Here is a 19,827-nt window from a genome sequence, read left to right on the forward strand (position 1 = left end):
TAAGAACAGCCCTTAGCCATGGTATATTGGCCATAAACCACACCCCCTCGTGCCTTATTGCTTAATTAATAAAGACTGTGTGGTTCAATCCCTGAATGCTGATTGGCTGACAGCTGTGTTATATATTGGTCATGTACCACACCTCCTCGGGCCTTATTGTTTAATTAAAGGCTGTGTGGTACCCTCTATCTGAAATATTCCAGTCAAGGAAAGAGTAACATACCTTGGGATTACCATATCTAAGAATCAATAGGAAAGATGCTCATTAAACTTAAATTCCATTATTGAAAAAAACAAAAAGAGGTTGAACCAATTGTTGCAGAGGGATTCCTCCTTGAAAGGTTGAGTATTGCTTTCCAAAGCTGAGGGTATCTCCAGAAGCTTAGTCTCTACATCTTGACAACACAATAGGTAAAGCTGTTGACCAGATGTTTTTCAACTTCATCTGGAAAAATTATACACATTATATTAGGAAATCTGTTGTCATGGACGCATATGAATATGGTGCTAGAATTTTCTTTTTAATGATTTCCCTACTTTGAATAATACTTTGAAGGTAAATTGGGCCAAACATTTCTTAAAGAATCCAACTTCAATTTGGAATTTCATCCCTCATTATATCTCCTGTTTTGCTGGCTTCAATTTTATTTTGCTTTGTAACTATAACATTGATAAGATTCAAAATGATCTGCTTTCATAGACACATGTCCTTAGTGTGGTATTAAAATATAAACATCACTGTCACGCTGGTATGAAGGGTCGGGAGACAGGCGCAGGAATGCGTAATATTTTTTTTATTAAGCCCAAATTACGGCGTGCCGTGTAAAGGCACGGGGACGAAGACCAAACAAACACGTAACAAAACACAGGGTTGAACCCCAAACAAAAGAGCGAGGAGTACCTCAAATAAATAACACACACGCACAATGATTAACACACGGGACGAGACCCATAATCACCTGCTCAATCCACAACGGCATGAGAGCCAAAACACACAGCACAGGTACTCACACCACCAACGGACCTAGTAACAATAATCGACAAGACAATGGTGAACCAAAGGCACACTTATACAAGTACTAATCACTGGGAATAGGGGCCAGGTGTGCGTAATGATAGTTCCGGAGGGATCCGTGACAGTAATTTTTCCCCTCATAGGTATTTCATTTGGAACAATACGAACATTTTGTATAGAAACAAGTCTTTGTTTTTAGAACTGGGTTGATAATCATATCCTCCTGGGGAGTCACTTTTTAATGCAGAAGGGATGTTACTCAGTTCTGAAGATTTTTTTGAGCTCTTTACATATCCCTGTTACACCTAAAGAGTTTACATAGTCTTTGATGCTATTCCATCTGGAACTGTCATGCTGTTTAGAGGTGTAACCAGACCTCACCTCACCTCACCTTCTTTATTGATTTGATTTGAGATATCGTTGCTTAGTCCAGTTGACTCTCCAGGAGGAAAAATGTGTTTCTCCTTGCTCCCTCAGAACAATACGTGCTTTATTTCAAAGGAAATGTTATATATATATTCCTTACTTATAACTTACTGGAATACATTTGTTAATAATATCTGTTGGAAAAATGTTTGGTTATTACCACACAAATAGCTGCTTATCTGCTTGTTAACAAGTTCAAAGAAGTCTCTTTCAGAATGATCCATAAGTATTACCCTGTGAATCATTACCTAAAGAAACTGAAAAAAGACATTAACATGAACTGTACTTGTTGTGATGAGCATCCAGAAACTGTTTGGCATTTATTTTGGCATTGTCTACATGAAAGAGATATTTGTAGATTTAAAATTGACAATATTCTTGATGACTTTTGTTTATTATGGGAGAATGTACTGCTCGGTTTCCTTAACAATAACAAGGATAAATAAATAAAAATGTACCTCTTAAATTTAATTTTGCTAATGGGAAAATGTCGTATTCATATTCATTCATATTCATGTAAATTCACAAAGGAGTTCTAGCAGTAAAGTAAAATCATTCTACAGTCTTTGAACAGTCAACATGTCTTTTAAGGCCTTTTTATAATGAAACAATAAGGCATAAGGGGGTGTGATTTATGGCCAATATACCACGACTAACGGCTGTTATACCACATACCCCAGCCATATACCACATATCCCAGCCATATACCACATATCCCAGAGGTGCCTTATTGCTATTATAAACTGGTTCCCAACGTATTTAGAGCAGTAAAAATACATGTTTTGTCATACCCGTGGTATATGGTCTGATATACCATGGCTGTCAGCCAATCAGCCTTCAGGGCTCAAACCCCCCAGTTTATAATCTGTAATTTGTTGGAACATATATAGCGTATATGCTGTCCTTGTTTGTTCGTATACTTCCTGTATAACGCTGTCTCCATTAGTATTCTACTGTGTTGCTCCTGTCTCTATTTGATTAGTAAAGCGTTATAGCATGTTATTCTGTGTGGAGTATTGTAACCGCCCATATAGTAGTTATTTAGTTCCCCTTTGGGGAGGATATCTGGACAATTTGTACATTTATTAACTAAGATATGGGTGTTTTAATTCCTGGCAGTACATTACAGAACAGAACAGCTGAATGAGTTAGTTGAGGTTACAATCACACAGGATACGTCCCAAATGGTATCCTTTTCCCTATATAGTGCACAACCTACAGTGGGGGAAAAAAGTATTTGATCCTCTGCTGATTTTGTACGTTTGCCCACTGACAAAGAAAGGATCAGTCTATAATTTTAATGGTAGGTTTATTTGAACAGTGAGAGACAGAATAACAACAAAAATATCCAGAAAAACGCATGTCAAAAATGTTATAAATTGATTTGCATTTTAATGAGGGAAATAAGTATTTGACCCCCTCTAAATCAGAAATATTTCTGGCTCCCAGGTGTCTTTTATACAGGTAACGAGCTGAGATTAGGAGCACACTCTTAAAGGGAGTGCTCCTAACCGCAGCTTGTTACCTGTAAAAAAGACACCTGTCCACAGAAGCAATCAATCAATCAATCAGATTCCAAACTCTCCACCATGGCCAAGACCAAAGAGCTCTCCAAGGATGTTAGGGACAAGATTGTAGACCTACACAAGGCTGGAATGGGCTACAAGACCATCGTCAAGCAGCTTGGTGAGAAGGTGACAACATTTGGTGCGATAATTCGCAAATGGAAGAAACACAAAAGAACTGTCAATCTCCCTCGGCCTGGGGCTCCATGCAAGATCTCACCTCGTGGAGTTGCAATGATCATGAGAACGGTGAGGAATCAGCCCAGAACTACACGGGAGTATCTTGTCAATGATCTCAAGGCAGCTGGGACCATAGTCACCAAGAAAACAATTGGTAACACACTACGCCGTGAAGGACTGAAATCCTGCAGCGCCCGCAAGGTCCCCCTGCTCAAGAATACATATACATGCCTGTCTGAAGTTTGCCAATGAACATCTGAATGACTCAGAGGACAACTGGTGAAAGTGTTGTGGTCAGATGAGACCAAAATGGAGCTCTTTGACATCAACTCAACTCGCCGTGTTTGGAGGAGGAGGAATTCTGCTTATGACCCCAAGAACACCATCTCCACCGTCAAACATGGAGGTGGAAACATTATGCTTTGGGGGTGTTTTTCTGCTAAGGAGACAGGACAACTTCACCGCATCAAAGGGACGATGGACGGGGCCATGTACCGTCAAATCTTGGGTGAGAACCTCCCTCCCTCAGCCAGGGCATTGAAAATGGGTCGTGGATGGGTATTCCAGCATGACAATGACCCAAAACACACGGCCAAGGCAACAAAGGAGTGGCTCAAGAAGAAGCACATTAAGGTCCTGCAGTGGCCTAGCCAGTCTCCAGACCTTAATCCCATAGAAAATCTGTGGAGGGAGCTGAAGGTTCAAGTTGCCAAACGTCAGCCTCGAAACCTTAATGACTTGGAGAAGATCTGCAAAGAAGAGTGGGACAAAATCCCTCCTGAGATGTGTGCAAACCTGGCGGCCAACTACAAGAAAAGTCTGACCTCTGTGATTGCCAACAAGGGTTTTACCACCAAGTACTAAGTCATGTTTTGCAGAGGGGTCAAATACTTATTTCCCTCATTAAAATGCAAATCATTTTATAACATTTTTGACATGCATTTTTCTGGATTTTGTTGTTGTTATTCTGTCTCTCACTGTTCAAATAAACCTACTATTAAAATTATAGACTGATCCTTTCTTTGTAAGTGGGCAAACGTACAAAATCAGCAGGGGATCAAATACTTTTTTCCCCCACTGTATGATCAGGGCCCATAGGACTGTAGTCAAAAGTAGTGCACTATGTAGAGAATAGGGTGCCATTTGGGACTCATCCGTGAGAGGAAACACTTTGCATTACTCAGAGCTTTCATTCATCCTGAACTCTCAGTTTTGAAATGATCTCTAAAGAGACAAGTAAACAAACAGAATGATTAGTGAACATGTTTTGTAAATGGTGGGTTTTTGCCCACTGCAGAGCCCAGCAGACGAGAGTATAGTTCAGCTCGGAGGATGAATCCCAAGTGGCAAATGTCAAAAGTAGTGCCATTTGGGACGCAGATCCAGAGTAGCCGACTGGCGCCTACTGTAGTTCAAAGTGTTAATAAGGAGGTTTGCTTGTATGTACCATCCCGGTCTGAGGACTTTACTGTGTGTGTGTGTTCCTTCATGTGTCTGTGTGTAGTACGAGTACAGGAATAAAGGTTGAGACCTCTCCCCTCACAGCCAGCCACAGCGGACAAGGAGGTCAATTACATTTCAGGAATTAAACTACACTCCCCATGTCCATTCTCACCCACAGGAATTGAAATGGACTTGAGCCTGTTTCTATTGCCCTGCCCTAGTTAGACAGATGGGAAGAGAGACTGGTGGCTGGGAAGGTGTGAGGGCCAAGGTGCCTTAGTCCATTTCTCCAGCAGAGAGAGAGTGTGAGTTTGTGTGTGTGTGTGTGTGTGTGTGTGTGTGTGTGTGTGTGTGTGTGTGTGTGTGTGTGTGTGTGTGTGTGTGTGTGTGTGTGTGTGTGTGTGTGTGTGTGTGTGTGAGTGTGTGTGAGTGTGCCATTTAGAATGCAGGCAGACAGTGATGCAGGTGCAGTCAGGCTATCTGTCAAGATGCCCACATCAGGACAGGCACAGCATTGGCACCATGTTGGCATCACCTACACCGCTGTGTCACAGGGAGGGATTAATCAATTGGAAGGGGGCATCTGGGGTGAGAGTCCTCTCCACATGGGAGATCTCTGTAAATAGATATTTGATTAAAAAGAGAGAGTATGTGTCTGTGTGTGTGTGTCATTTATGTGTGTGTATGGCCCATACCTTGGACCAGTCCCCAGTCTTCCACTCGTAACATTTGGAGCGGTCCTCACAGGGCTCCTGGTCAGCAGGCTGAGAGAGGGGGTCACAGCTCCCCTGGGGGTTGGTGCACCTCACTATCCTCCGACGGACCCCACTGCCACAGTCTGAAGAACACTGGGGAGAGGAGGGAGGGAGAAGGGAGAGGGAGACCAGGGGAGGGAGGGAGGGAGGGAAGAAGAGAGTGGAGGGAGGGAAGAAAAAGGGGGAGAGAGGGAGGGAGATGGAGATGAGGGAGAGAGGGAGGGAGAGGAAGAGGGAGATGGAGACAAGAGGGAAAGGGAGAGAGGGAAAAATTGGAGTTGAGGGAGAGGGACAAAGGGAAGGGACATATAGAGGAGAGAAATGGGAACATGAAAGAGGGAGGAAGAGGTGGAAAATAATTACAGTAGAGAGGGAAGAGAGGGGATGGAAAAGGAGAAGAAAAAGAGTGGAGGTAAGATGAGGTCAGAGGAGGAGTGTGAGGTGGAGGAGGAGAGGGAGATGAAGAGGGAGAGGGAGGTTAGGGTGATGTCAGGAAAAAGAGAGGGAGGAAAATGAAGTGAATAGAAATATGAGGATAGAGAGAGTGTGAGAGGGAGCGAGAGAGAGAGGGCAGAGTGTTACTCATTATAGAAGCCTCCTGTGGTGGTTCATTAGCTCCCCTCTCCAACCCACTCCACCTCCTCTTCAGTGGAGCAAGGGAAGAGAGAGAGAGCGAGAGAGAGAGAGAGAGAGGGGGGGGGGTGACAGATGTCTATATTATGCAGTACTACTGCAGCGCTGCTCCTACATGATTCTGCATCAAACTTTGAGGAAAGTGGTTTACTATTTCTCTCTCTCTGTGTCTCACTCACATGGGCACTCGCATAGACACGTGGACACACACAGACGTGCGGAAACACTCAAACACGCATCCACGAATAGTCTCATAGACAAGCACACACCCCACCCCCACCACAACAGACCTTGGACCACTCAGAGGCCTCCCAGGCAATGAGGCAGTGGCGTCCCTCGCAGCCCTGCAGGGCGGGGGGTTTGCCCCCCTGGCAGTACAAGTCCCGTGTGTGGATAAGGGATCCGTTCTGCAGCTGGTACACACAGCCCACCTCACGCAGCTGGAGACCCTTCCCACACGTCACCGAGCACTGGCCCCACTCCCCTGTCACCCACCTGGAGAGAGAGATAGATGTGGAGAGGGGGAGAGGAGAGAGAGAGGGAGGGGGAGAAAGAGAAAGAGGGAGAGAGAGGGAAAGTGAGAGATAGAGATGATTTGCATTTTTATTTATTAAGGATCCCCATTAGTTCCTGCCAAGGCAGCAGCTACTCTTCCTGGGGTTTATTATGGATCCCCATTAGTTCTTGCCAAGGCACCAGCTACTCTTCCTGGGTTTTATTATGGATCCCCATTAGTACTTGCCAAGGCAGCAGCTACTCTTCCTGGGGTTTATTATGGATCCCCATTAGTACTTGCCAAGGCAGCAGCTCCTCTTCCTGGGGTCGAGCAACATTAAAGTAGTTATATGACATTACATTTCATAACACTTTTCACAACACATTAAGTGTGTTCCCTCAGGCCACTACTCTACTACCACATACCCTACCAGTCAAAAGTTTTAGAACACCTACTAGGGTTTTTCTTTCTTTTTTTTTTTTTTTTTACTATTTTCTACATTATAGTATAATAGTGAAGACATCAAAACTATGAAATCATGTACAGTAGTAACCAAAAAAGTGTTAAACAAATCTCAATATATTTTATATTTGAGATTCTTCAAATAGCCACATTTTGCCTTGATGACAGCTTTGCACACTCTTGGCATTCTCTCAACCAGCTTCATGATGTAGTCACATGGAATGCATTTCAATTAACAGGTGTGCCTTCTTAAAAGTTAATTTGTGGAATTTATTTTCTTTTTAATGCGTTTGAGCCAATCAGTTGTGTTGTGACAAGGGGGGGTATACAGAAGATCAATTTGTAAGTCACTGGATAAGAGCATCTGCTAAATGATGTAAATGTCAAATGTAAATAGCCTTCTTTGGTAAAAAACAAAGTCCATATTATGGCAAGAACAGCTCAAATAAGCAAAGCGAAAGGACAGTCCATCTTTACTTTAAGAGATGAAGGTCAGTCAATACGGATATGTCAAAGACTTTGAATGTTTCTTCAAGTGCAGTCGCAAAAACCATCAAGAGCTATGATGAAACTGGCTCTCATGAGGTCCGCCACAGGAATGGAAGACCCAGAGTTACCTCTGCTGCAGATAATACATTCATTAGAGTTACCAGCCTCAGAAATTGCAACCCAAATAAATGCTTCACAGAGTTCAAGTAACAGACACATCTCAACATCAACTGTTCAGAGGACTGTGTGAATCAGGCCTTCAGGGTCGAATTTCTGCAAAGAAACCACCACTAAAGGATACCAATAAAAAGAAGTGACTTGCTTGGGCCAAGAAACACGAGCAATGGACATTGGACTGGTGGAAATCTGTCCTTTGGTCTGGAGTCCAAATTTGAGATTTTTGGTTCCAACCGCTGTGTCTTTGTGAGACGCGGTGAGGGTGAGCAGATGATCTCCGCATGTGTATTTCCCACCGTAAAGCATGGAGGAGGAGGTGTTATGGTGTGGGGTGCTTTGCTGGTGACACTGTCTGTGATTTATTTATAATTCAAGGCACACGTAACCAGCATGGCTACCACAGCATTCTGCAGCGATACTCCATCCCATCTGGTTTGGGCTTAATGGGACTATCATTTGTTTTTCAACAGGACAATGATCCAACACACCTCCAGGCTGTGTAAGGGCTATTTTACCACAATTGTCACAGCAGTCGAAAAGAGCGGACCAAATTGCAGCGTGGTTGTAGTTCCACATTTTATTAAATCCGTGAAACTTTGCAATACACAAATAACAGAATATGACAAAACAACAAACCGTGACACAGAGAGAATCAAACAGTACTCAAAATATAATAACCCACAAAACCCAGGAAGAAAAACCTCTACTTAAATATGATCTCCAATTAGAGACAACGAGGACCAGCTGCCTCCAATTGGAGATCAACCCACAAAAAAAACATAGAAATTGAAAAACTAGAACTTAAACATAGAAATACAGAACATAGAAAAACAAAAAACACCCCCTGTCACGCCCTGACCTACTCTACCATAGAAAATAACCTCTTACTATGGTCAGGACGTGACAATAATCTCTCGACCTCAACCAAATTGAGATGGTTTGGGATGATTCGGACCGCAGAGTGAAGGAAAAGCAGCCAACAAGTGCTCAGCATATGTGGGAACTCCTTCAAGACAGTTGGAAAAGCATTCCAGGTGAAGCTGGTTGAGAGAATGTCAAGAGTGTGCAAAGTTGTCATCAAAGCAAAGGGTGCCTACTTGAAGAATCTCAAATATAAAATATATTTGAATTTGTTTAACACTTTTTTGGTTACTACATGATTCCATATGTGTTATTTCATAGTTTTGATGTCTTCACTATTATTCTACAATGTAGAAAATAGTAAAAATAAAGAAAAACCCTTGAATGAGTAGGTGTTCTAAAACTTTTGACCGGTAGTGTATCTACAATACAAAATCCATGTGTATGTGTGTGTAGAGTGTGTGTGTGTGTTATCATGTGTATGTTTTTTAATATGTTTCTAAATATTTGCTTTGGCAATGTGAAAACCCTTTCCTAGTCCATTAAAGTATTTTCTGATTAAATTGATTAAAGTAAAATTATCAACAGGTTAATGTTGGCAGATATGTAAAAATGAAAGTGTAGAAATAAGCACCATCTCTTTTAATCAACATGGCAGTAAACATTTAATGGCCTAGTGCAGTCAAAAACGTGATTTCCCTATGTTTTATATACATTTCCACACTGTGAGGTTGTGAAAATGATGATAATTGTCATGACTTCCGCCGAAGTCAGTCCCTCTCCTTGTTCGGGCGGCGTTCGGCGGTCGACGTCACCGGTCTTCTAGCCATCGCCGCTCCACCTTTCATTTTCCATTTGTTTTGTCTTGGTTTTCCGCACACCTGGTTCACATTCCCTCATCTGACTAAATCTATATTACCCTCTGTTCCCCCCATGTCTGTGTGTGGAATTGTTTGTTTGTTACGTGTGGTTCGCATCAGGCTGGTTTGCGCCGGGTATGTGTTTGACCCGTGTGTTTTGTTTATTGTACCGTTTGTGTACTTTGGCGCCTGTTATCACCCATCTCTGCTCTCCTGCACCTGACTTACATTCAACCAGTTGTGCACAACGTGACAGTAATGCCCTTTTAGTGTAAGAGCTGTTTGAAAATACAGTCTGAAATTTCAGCCTCTTCTGGTGGGATGGAGTTTTGGCCTGCCTGGTGACATCACCAGGCAGTAAATTAGTTAATTAATAAGAAGAAAAAGAGTTCCAAACCTCTCTTCCGATAACAGCTAGTTCTCAGTTTCCCACTCCCCACTCAGTCCTACAGTCCTACAAAATTCTTGCTTGAGTAATTGCTCTGTGCTAAGAAGCAATTTTTGCCATTTTAATTGAAAACAATCACAGTAAGGTACTTAATTGTTACCCGTAAACGATTGCTGTTGAGATAAAAATGGCTGCATTGGACCTTTAAGTGTTCTCTGTGTTAAACAAGAGTGGTTCGCTATGCAACACAAAACACAGACAAACTGAGCAATTGAAATACTCTTAAATTCTCATTCAAAACAAAAAAGAGTGCCAACACACTATCCTCCTAGTATTAAAAACCACCAAGTGTCTTTTGTATGCTACGATGTCGCCAATGAAGTAGTGTTGACTAATCCACTGGGTCGTGATCAGTAGGGCACGTCGTAGCAAGAACCTTTCTTATTGGACCAAGTCCAGGTAGTCCCTCCCCAGTTTCAGAGCATCTTCTTCCAATTGGTGCCTGATGAACATTACCCTGTAGATGTGACAGAGTTTGGGGTTTACAGCACCAGGCCTGGTGAAATGAGGTCGTAAAGAGTTACAGCCAAACACCTGAGGCCTGTGGAAAACTGGGCCTCTATTTTCCAGGTGATGTAGTAATAAACTAAAGGAGTAGATGGAGAGGTCCCAGTCTGTCTGTCCATCTGTCTGTCTCTCTGTCCGTCTGTCTCTCTCTCTGTCTGTCTCGCTCTCTGTCCGTCTGTCTCTCTGTCCGTCTTTCTGTGTATGTGTATGTGCATGCGTGCGTGTGTGTTCTGCTTCCATGTCCATGTCTTTTATCCCTCCTCCTCTTCCTTTCTTTACCGCAACGTCCTGATACTGTCCACTTCCATTCAATATTTGGCTGTACCTAACAAGTCCTGCCTATATGGTAGAGATGCAGCTGACTGAGCCACTGAATGGATGCAAAGGGGAAAGGGGCTAAGAGACTGCAAATTATATCCACATCAATGTATGTCTTAGAAACGTATAACTGGGCTGGGTCCAAATACAGGGAGTCTTTGTCTACATCCCAAATGGCACCCTACTCCCGATACAGTATAGTGCACTACTTTTGACCGGGCCTGGGTCACATGTAGTACACTATAGGGAATAGGGGGCCATTTGGGGCAGGTCCTTTTTCTGTTGCCCAAAAATATATACAATGTCTATGGGGGCTGTCGTATAAAGTTAGCACAGTATTGACAGAATACACTCAAGAATAATTTGAAAGGAATCTTTTTCAATGAAAATAAAGTTAAATGAACAGAAATACGGAACCCCGTGCTCAAATTACCAGCTAGAATATAGATGGGCTAGAATTCTAGAATCTTTAGAATCTAGATTCTAGAGGCTAAAATCTAGACAGAGTGAAACCACAGTTCAGTGAGTGTAACATAAGGGGATTTGTAGCCTCACTCCTCAGCCTGAAATGTGCCCACTCACGTTGACTAATAGCTAGCTTTTTGGTGGCACAACTGACTAAAAACATTTCAGGAGGGCAGACATGAATCTGTGAGGCAGAGGTCCCAGTTGCTTGTCTCGGTGTGAGCTGAAGCGGGAAGAAGTGGAATGTCTCTCCTGGGGAACTCTAGTCGTTCCATGTATTTGAACCATTCCTGAGCTAGCACACCTGATTCAACTTGTCAACTACTTATCAAGCCCATGTTTCGGTGAATCAGGTGAGCTAGTTCAAAGCGACAACAGAAGTCTCTACCTTGAAGTTTGAGTGATATACAAGTACATTAGTGGGAGTCAGTGTGAGGCCGGTTCAATAGGCCAGACGGCACTCTGCCTTTTATGTGGATAAGGTAATAAGGCACCTTAAACCACGTACATCTCGCACCCTATTCCCTATATAGTGCACTAATTTGACCAGTGCCCTATGGAAGTAGTGCTCTATATAGGGAATAGGGTGCCATTTGAGATACAGCCCAGTTTCTTTGAACAGAGAGATCAGTGGTCTGGTTTAAATGCATCAGCAGTACAGCTCAGAAACATTCCTTGCTGCACGTTCCTCTAATGTAAAACTCTGCCTGAGTAGGACATGAAACAATCACACTGTGCATGCATGCTGACAGGCACTGCATGCTGACAGGCACTGCATGCTGACAGGCACTCGACTGCACATGTATTCTGGATCCTCCTTCTATAGCCAATTGAATTCAATGGAGCTGTTTTTTTTAATAATATCTCAGAAACAGGATGATGCAATATTTTCATCATCCTGTTTCTCATTCAACTATTCCTGTTACAGTGTGTGTGTGTACCTGTGTGTGTACCTGTGTGTGTGTGTGTGTGTGTGTGTGTGTGTGTGTGTGTGTGTGTGTGTGTGTGTGTGTGTGTGTGTGTGTGTGTGTGTGTGTGTGTGTGTGTGTGTGTGTGTGCATGTGCTTGTGTTTGAAGTGTGTCTCACCTGTACTGACAGGGGTGTGAGTTGCAGCGTCGTACTTGGGATAATGGCCTGTTCTCTGGTTGGCAGAGGCTGTCATTCACCAGAGTCATGCTCTTATTGACCAGCCTCATACAGGACACCACTGTCCTCCTCTCACCTGGAAACACACACACAGTTATAATCTGAGGTATACAAACACAAACAAATTACAGCGAAAGAGAGTGACAAAAAGAGAGAGAGACAGAGAGAGAGAGAGACAGAGACAGAGAGAGAGAGAGAAAGAGAGAGAGTGAGACAGAGAGAGAGAGTGACAGAGAGAGACAGAGAGAAAGAGAGAGACGCTGTCTCAAAAAACCTTCAAACAGCTTTACACACACAAAACACATGGAGTTCAAGCCTCTGTCTCAACCGGCATAACCCTCCAGTGAACTACATCATAGCCTGGTCTAATGCGAAGGTAATTACACAATAAAACTCAGTTAATTAACACTAAATCAGAAGACTGAAGTCCTATATTTGGAGCTGAGCTGGCCCCTATCCAAACCACCACTTGCTGGGTAAGGCCCCGACTACTCTGTGTGTGTGTGTGTGTGTGTGTGTGTGTGTGTGTGTGTGTGTGTGTGTGTGTGTGTGTGTGTGTGTGTGTGTGTGTGTGTGTGTGTGTGTGTGTGTGTGTGTGTGTGTGTGTGTGTGTGTGTGTGTGTATACGTGCATGCGTGCGTGTGCGCAGGGCTCGAGATCTGGGCTTTGTTCCAACTTTATGAAAATCCATCCTTTCTCCCTCCCTCTGGTCAGACGTTGTGCAGTATATAAGGACTAGTGTGTTTGTGTTATATTGTGTTAAGTGCACTACAGTATATAAGGACTAGTGTGTTTGTGTTATATTGTGTTAAGTGCACTACAGTATATAAGGACTAGTGTGTTTGTGTTATATTGTGTTAAGTGCACTACAGTATATAAGGACTAGTGTGTTTGTGTTATATTGTGTTAAGTGCACTACAGTATATAAGGACTAGTGTGTTTGTGTTATATTGTGTTAAGTGCACTACAGTATATAAGGACTAGTGTGTTTGTGTTATATTGTGTTAAGTGCACTACAGTATATAAGGACTAGTGTGTTTGTGTTATATTGTGTTAAGTGCACTACAGTATATAAGGACTAGTGTGTTTGTGTTATATTGTGTTAAGTGCACTACAGTATATAAGGACTAGTGTGTTTGTGTTATATTGTGTTAAGTGCACTACAGTATACAAGGACTAGTGTGTTTGTGTTATATTGTGTTAAGTGCACTACAGTATACAAGGACTAGAGTGTTTGTGTTATATTGTGTTAAGTGCACTACAGTATACAAGGACTAGAGTGTTTGTGTTATATTGCGTTATGTGCTCATGGGTTTCTACTATATGGCTCAGAAATGACTAAATCTGGCTTCCCACTACAATATATATGTCACAGGTTTCATGTTCCTACATCGTCCCAAAATCCTGTGCTGGGAAATGTTTTATGAACACTGTGTACAGGCTCCCTGACGGTTATGCCAACCCCCACCCCATCCCTTAATGTTCTTCTCAGAGCAACAGTGTGTCGGCAGAATTCATTTGGAGGGAAAACGACTCATAATATTTACTCTAAAAGCCGAAAGATACTGGAAGAGTAATAATGAATTCTGGTTACCAAGGAAACAGAGATTTGTTCCATACACACAGTGAGACGTGGACTTTCCTATGAGGACTTCAGGTTTTCCTCATATTTGAATCTCTCCAAAAGTGGGCAACAAAATGTCAAGTAGAACTCTATGCTAAATAGGTTTACGCACATAATATTTGCCAGGGGTACAGTGCCCCCAGTGGCTCAGTTGGTAGTGCATGGCGTTTGCAGGGGTATAGGGTCCTAGGTGGCTCAGTTGGTAGTGCATGGCATTTGCAGGGGTATAGGGTCCCAGTGGCTCAGTTGGTAGTGCATGGTGTTTGCAGGGGTATAGGGTCCCAGTGGCTCAGTTGGTAGTGCATGGCGTTTGCAGGGGTATAGGGTCCCAGGTGGCTCAGTTGGTAGTGCATGGTGTTTGCAGGGGTATAGGGTCCCAGTGGCTCAGTTGGTAGTGCATGGTGTTTGCAGGGGTATAGGGTCCCCAGTGGCTCAGTTGGTAGTGCATGGCGTTTGCAGGGGTATAGGGTCCCAGGTGGCTCAGTTGGTAGTGCATGGTGTTTGCAGGGGTATAGGGTTCCCAGTGGCTCAGTTGGTAGTGCATGGTGTTTGCAGGGGTATAGGGTCCCAGGTGGCTCAGTTGGTAGTGCATAGTGTTTTCAGGGGTATAGGGTCCCCAGTGGCTCAGTTGGTAGTGCATGGCGTTTGCAGGGGTATAGGGTCCCAGGTGGCTCAGTTGGTAGTGCATGGTGTTTGCAGGGGTATAGGGTTCCCAGTGGCTCAGTTGGTAGTGCATGGTGTTTGCAGGGGTATAGGGTCCCAGGTGGCTCAGTTGGTAGTGCATGGTGTTTGCAGGGGTATAGGGTCCCAGGTGGCTCAGTTGGTAGTGCATGGTGTTTGCAGGGGTATAGGGTCCCAGGTGGCTCAGTTGGTAGTGCATGGTGTTTACAGGGGTATAGGGTCCCAGGTGGCTCAGTTGGTAGTGCATGGTGTTTGCAGGGGTATAGGGTCCCAGGTGGCTCAGTTGGTAGTGCATGGTGTTTGCAGGGGTATATGGTCCCAGGTGGCTCAGTTGGTAGTGCATGGTGTTTGCAGGGGTATATGGTCCCAGGTGGCTCAGTTGGTAGTGCATGGCGTTTGCAGGGGTATAGGGTCCCCAGTGGCTCAGTTGGTAGTGCATGGCGTTTGCAGGGGTATAGGGTCCCAGGTGGCTCAGTTGGTAGTGCATGGTGTTTGCAGGGGTATAGGGTCCCCAGTGGCTCAGTTGGTAGTGCATGGTGTTTGCAATGGCAGTGTTGGGGGTTTGATTCCCACGTGGGACCAGTACAAAAATGTCTGCACTCACTACTGTAAGTTGCTCTGGATAAGAGTGTCTGCTAAATGGCTGAAATGTAAATGAAATGTAGGCAACTAGATTCAGCCACGGGATGGTTTTGTCTAAGCGATTTGTAGGGGGGGCGTAACATAATTCTAGTCATTTGTACACTGCAAACTGACCACAACTAAGCTCAAAAGGAGGTTGTATTTAAAAATAATATTAATTTCATACCTTGATTACATTGAGACACCATCACATACTGTATGTCTTTTATTAGTGGCAATACTTGGGAAAAAACACTTGCATGCCTGTTGCAGACCCCTGATATATGCCATTTCGCAGGCGCTTTTATCCAAAGTGACCTACAGTAAGGACCCCAGCGACTTTCAGGAATTAACACTGATCAAATTTGGTAAAACCCTTTAAGTCATCAGACAGCTGGCTGCCTACAACAAATTAACCACTAGCTGGCTACAACAAACTCACCACTAGCTGGCTACAACAAACTCACCACTAGCTCGCTACAACAAACTCACCACTAGCTGGCTACAATAAACTAACCGCGAGCTCTCTACAACCAACTAACCGCAAGCTCTCTACAACCAACAAACCGTTAGCTGGCTACAACAAACTAACCGTTAGCTGGCTACAACAAACTAACCGTTAGCTGGCTACAAAAACTAACTGCTAGCTGGCTACAAAAACTAACCGTTAGCTGGCTACAAAAACTAACCGCTAGCTGGCTACAAAAACTAACCGCTAGTTGGCTACAAAAACTAACTGCTAGCTGGCTACAAAAACTAACCGCTAGCTGGCTACAAAAACTAACCACTAGCTGGCTACAAAAACTAACTGCTAGCTGGCTACAAAAACGAACCGTTAGCTGGCTACAAAAACGAACCGCTAGCTGGCTACAAAAACTAACCGCTAGCTGGCTACAAAAACTAACCACTAGCTGGCTACAAAAACTAACTGCTAGCTGGCTACAAAAACGAACCGTTAGCTGGCTACAAAAACGAACCGCTAGCTGGCTACAACAAACTAACCGTTAGCTGGCTATAACAAACTAACTGCTAGCTGGCTACAACAAACTCACCACTAGCTGGCTAAAATAATTTAACAGCAAGCTGGCTACAACAACCTAACTGTTAGCTGGCTACAACAAACTAACCGCCAGCTGGCTACAATAAGCTAACCACTAGCTCACCACTAGCTGGCTACAACATACTCACCACTAGCTGGCTACAATAAACTAACCGCAAGCTCTCTACAACCAACTAACCGCTAGCTGGCTACAAAGACTAAACGCTAGTTGGCTACAAAAACTAACTGCTAGCTGGCTACAAAAACTAACCGCTAGCTGGCTACAAAAACGAACCGTTAGCTGGCTACAAAAACTAACCGCTAGCTGGCTACAAAAACTAACCGCTAGCTGGCTACAAAAACTAACCGCTAGCTAGTGTAACCGATGTGAAATGGCTAGTTAGTTAGCGGTGGTGCGCGCTAATAGCGTTTCAATCAGTGACGTCACTCGCTCTGAGACTTGAAGTAGGGTTTCCCCTTGCGTTGCAAGGGCCGCGGCTTTTGTGGCGCGATGGGTAACGATGCTTCGTGGGTGTCAGTTGTTGATGTGTGCAAGGGTCCCTGGTTCGAGCCCAGGTTGGGGCGAAGAGAGGGACGGAACCTACACTGTTACACTGGCTACAACAAACTAACCGCTAGCTGGCTACAAAAACTAACCGTCAGCTGGCTATAACAAACTAACTGCTAGCTGGCTACAACAAACTCACCACTAGCTGGCTAAAATAATTTAACAGCAAGCTGGCTACAACAACCTAACTGTTAGCTGGCTACAACAAACTAACCGCCAGCTGGCTACAATAAGCTAACCACTAGCTGGATACAATAAGCTAACCACTAGCTGGATACAATAAGCTAACCACAAACAAACGAAAGTGGTTAACCTAAACCAGCACACACCCTCTCATCAGCCAAGGTTGAAACTCCTATCACAGCTAAATGACATATGTTACCAATGATTCAGATTGAACAATGCATTATAGCTAATCAATCACTGGCTAGCGATAAAACCGCTAGTGTCATGGTGCTGTTTTCACTCTAATTATGACCAGACTTGCTTCGAGAGTTACTTCACTTCATAATTGGATGGATTTACTATAGTTCATAACTAAATAGTTTTACAAAGTAATCAACCTTTAAAAAATAATGTAATTGATGTAATAGTATTGAGATGAGTGCAAAAGCAAATTCAAGTACAACCTACTGATAATTGTAACTTATTTTTGCAGTCTTTTTTTCCACTGGTTGAGATGCAACATCAGTTGAATTTATAGTGAAGGGTAATCTACTCTGAAGGGTTAAAACAACATTAACTAGCCACCTATCCATCCACTTCACATCTACTGCTAGATGATGGTAAAATACTGTTGCACTGAGTTAATAAAAATAATGCTTTTTCCTCAAAGTTTTTTTTAAAATCACCAGAATCAGCTCTAGATATTTGCAGTCTCAGCAATGAACTGAGAATTGAATAGGCAAAACTAGAGATACGTACTGTATGTGTGCAGTGTGCTGTCCACTGTGTGTGTGCCTGCATGAGAGTGCACGTGTACATGCACGTGTTTGAGTGCCTTTGTTTGCGTGTATGTTCGTGGGAACCCAGTTGAGAGTCCCACAGTGGGAGCCAGCTCTACCTGTCTGGTGTGCTCTAGTTCAGAGGTTAGAAGTTGACCAACACTGGGCCTATTTGTCTCCCCCAAGCCCCAAAGGCCTGTCCAACTAACCCTCTGACATAGCCTCTAACACGTCTCCAAGACCCAACCCACTACCTCAGTCCCAACAGTCTGTCCAACTAACCCTCCGACACAGCCTCTAACCCCAGCCTCCAAGCCCCATCCCTCTCTACCTCAGTCCCAACAATCAATCCAACTAACCCTCCGACACAGCCTCTAACCCCAGCCTCCAAGCCCCAACCCTCTCTACCTCAGTCCCAACAATCAATCCAACTAACCCTCCGACACAGCCTCTAACCCCAGCCTCCAAGCACCATCACTCTCTACCTCAGTCCCAACAATCAATCCAACTAACCCTCCGACACAGCCTCTAACCCCAGCCTCCAAGCCCCAACCCTCTCTACCTCAGTCCCAACAATCAATCCAACTAACCCTCCGACACAGCCTCTAACCCCAGCCTCCAAGCACCATCCCACTACCTCAGGCCCAACAATCTATCCAACTAACCCTCCAACACAGCCTCTAAGTCCAGCCTGCAAGCACCATCCCACTAACTTAGTCCCAACAATCAATCCAACTAACCCTCCGACACAGCCTCTATGTCCAGCCTGCAAGCCCCATCCCACTAACTTAGTCCCAACAATCAATCCAACTAACCCTCCGACACAGCCTCTAAGTCCAGCCTGCAAGCCCCATCCCACTACCTCAGTCCCAGCCGAATGGCTCCAGCATCACCAACCAGGTGTAACCCACTAACCCAACCTCACTAGCCTCAACAGTATATATGTGTGTTTGCTCATGTGAGTGTGTGAGAGCAACAGCCCATCTGCCCTCTACCCATCCCTCGTTGCGGCAGGCAGCCATCCAGCCGGGCTGTGTTTGATGTTTGTTGTGGAGCCCTGGTCCTGGCGGACCCTCTGCGCTGGGCAACCAGCCCCAGATTAGTGCATCAGCATGGAGCACAGACGTGACGCTCCACAGTCAAGATTAGAGACCCATATCTAACATGTAACCCCACTGGATAGCAGCAGCAGCGGTGGAAGGGAACTGAAGGGGGTGGGGAACTGAAGGGGGTGGGGGAACTGAAGGGGTGTGGGGGTTACTGAAGGGGGCTGGGGGAACTGAAGGGGGTAACTGAAGAGGGGTGTGGGGTACTGAAGGGGGTGGGGGTTACTGAAGGGGGCTGGGGGAACTGAAGGGGTAACTGAAGAGGGGTGTGGGGTACTGAAGGGGGTGGGGGTTACTGAAGGGGGCTGGGGGAACTGAAGGGGGTAACTGAAGAGGGGTGTGGGGTACTGAAGGGGGTGGGGGTTACTCAAGGGGGCTGGGGGTTACTGAAGGGGACTGGGGGAACTGAAGGGGGTAACTGAAGAGGGGTGTGGGGTACTGAAGGGGGTGGGGGTTACTGAAGGGGGTGGGGGTTACTGAAGGGGGCTGGGGGAACTGAAGGGGGTAACTGAAGAGGGGTGTGGGGTACTGAAGGGGGTGGGGGTTACTGAAGGGGACTGGGGGAACTGAAGGGGGTAACTGAAGAGGGGTGTGGGGTACTGAAGGGGGTGTGGGTTACTGAAGGGGGCTGGGGGAACTGAAGGGGGTAACTGAAGAGGGGTGTGGGGTACTGAAAGGTGGTGGGGGGGACCTGAAAGGGTGGAGGGTAACTGAAGGGGGTATGGGGGAATTGGAGGGGGATGGGGGAACTGGAGGGGATGGGGGGAACTGGAGAGGGTGGGGTGGGGGGTGGGGGAGGAGGGGGAGGAGGGGGGGACTGGAGGGGGATGGGGGGAACTGGAGGGGATGGGGTGGGGGGTGGGGGAGGAAGGGGGGACTGGAGGGGGATGGGGGGAACTGGAGGGGATGGGGGAACTGGAGGGGTGGGGTGGGGGGTGGGGGGAGGGGGGACTTGGGGGGACTGAAGGGGGAGGGGGGAACTGAAGGGGGAGGGGTG

General features: G+C 45.1%; 1 protein-coding gene across 2 annotated transcripts in view; it reads right to left on the bottom strand.

Moving 5' to 3' along the window:
* Nucleotides 1-19,827, bottom strand: part of LOC106562591 (A disintegrin and metalloproteinase with thrombospondin motifs 17-like) — a 174,871-nt gene that overhangs the window by 15,424 nt on the left and 139,620 nt on the right. For both annotated transcript variants that reach the window (XM_045708167.1, XM_045708166.1), the window contains 3 exons: nt 12,188-12,323; nt 6,308-6,512; nt 5,325-5,477 (listed from right to left, as the gene is read on the bottom strand). In XM_045708167.1, the coding sequence (XP_045564123.1) occupies nt 5,325-5,477; nt 6,308-6,512; nt 12,188-12,323 (494 nt within the window). The remainder of the gene's footprint in view (nt 1-5,324; nt 5,478-6,307; nt 6,513-12,187; nt 12,324-19,827) is intronic.

The sequence above is a fragment of the Salmo salar genome, chromosome ssa26, assembly GCF_905237065.1.
Source record: "Salmo salar chromosome ssa26, Ssal_v3.1, whole genome shotgun sequence".
Classification (NCBI taxonomy): Eukaryota; Metazoa; Chordata; class Actinopteri; order Salmoniformes; family Salmonidae; genus Salmo; species Salmo salar.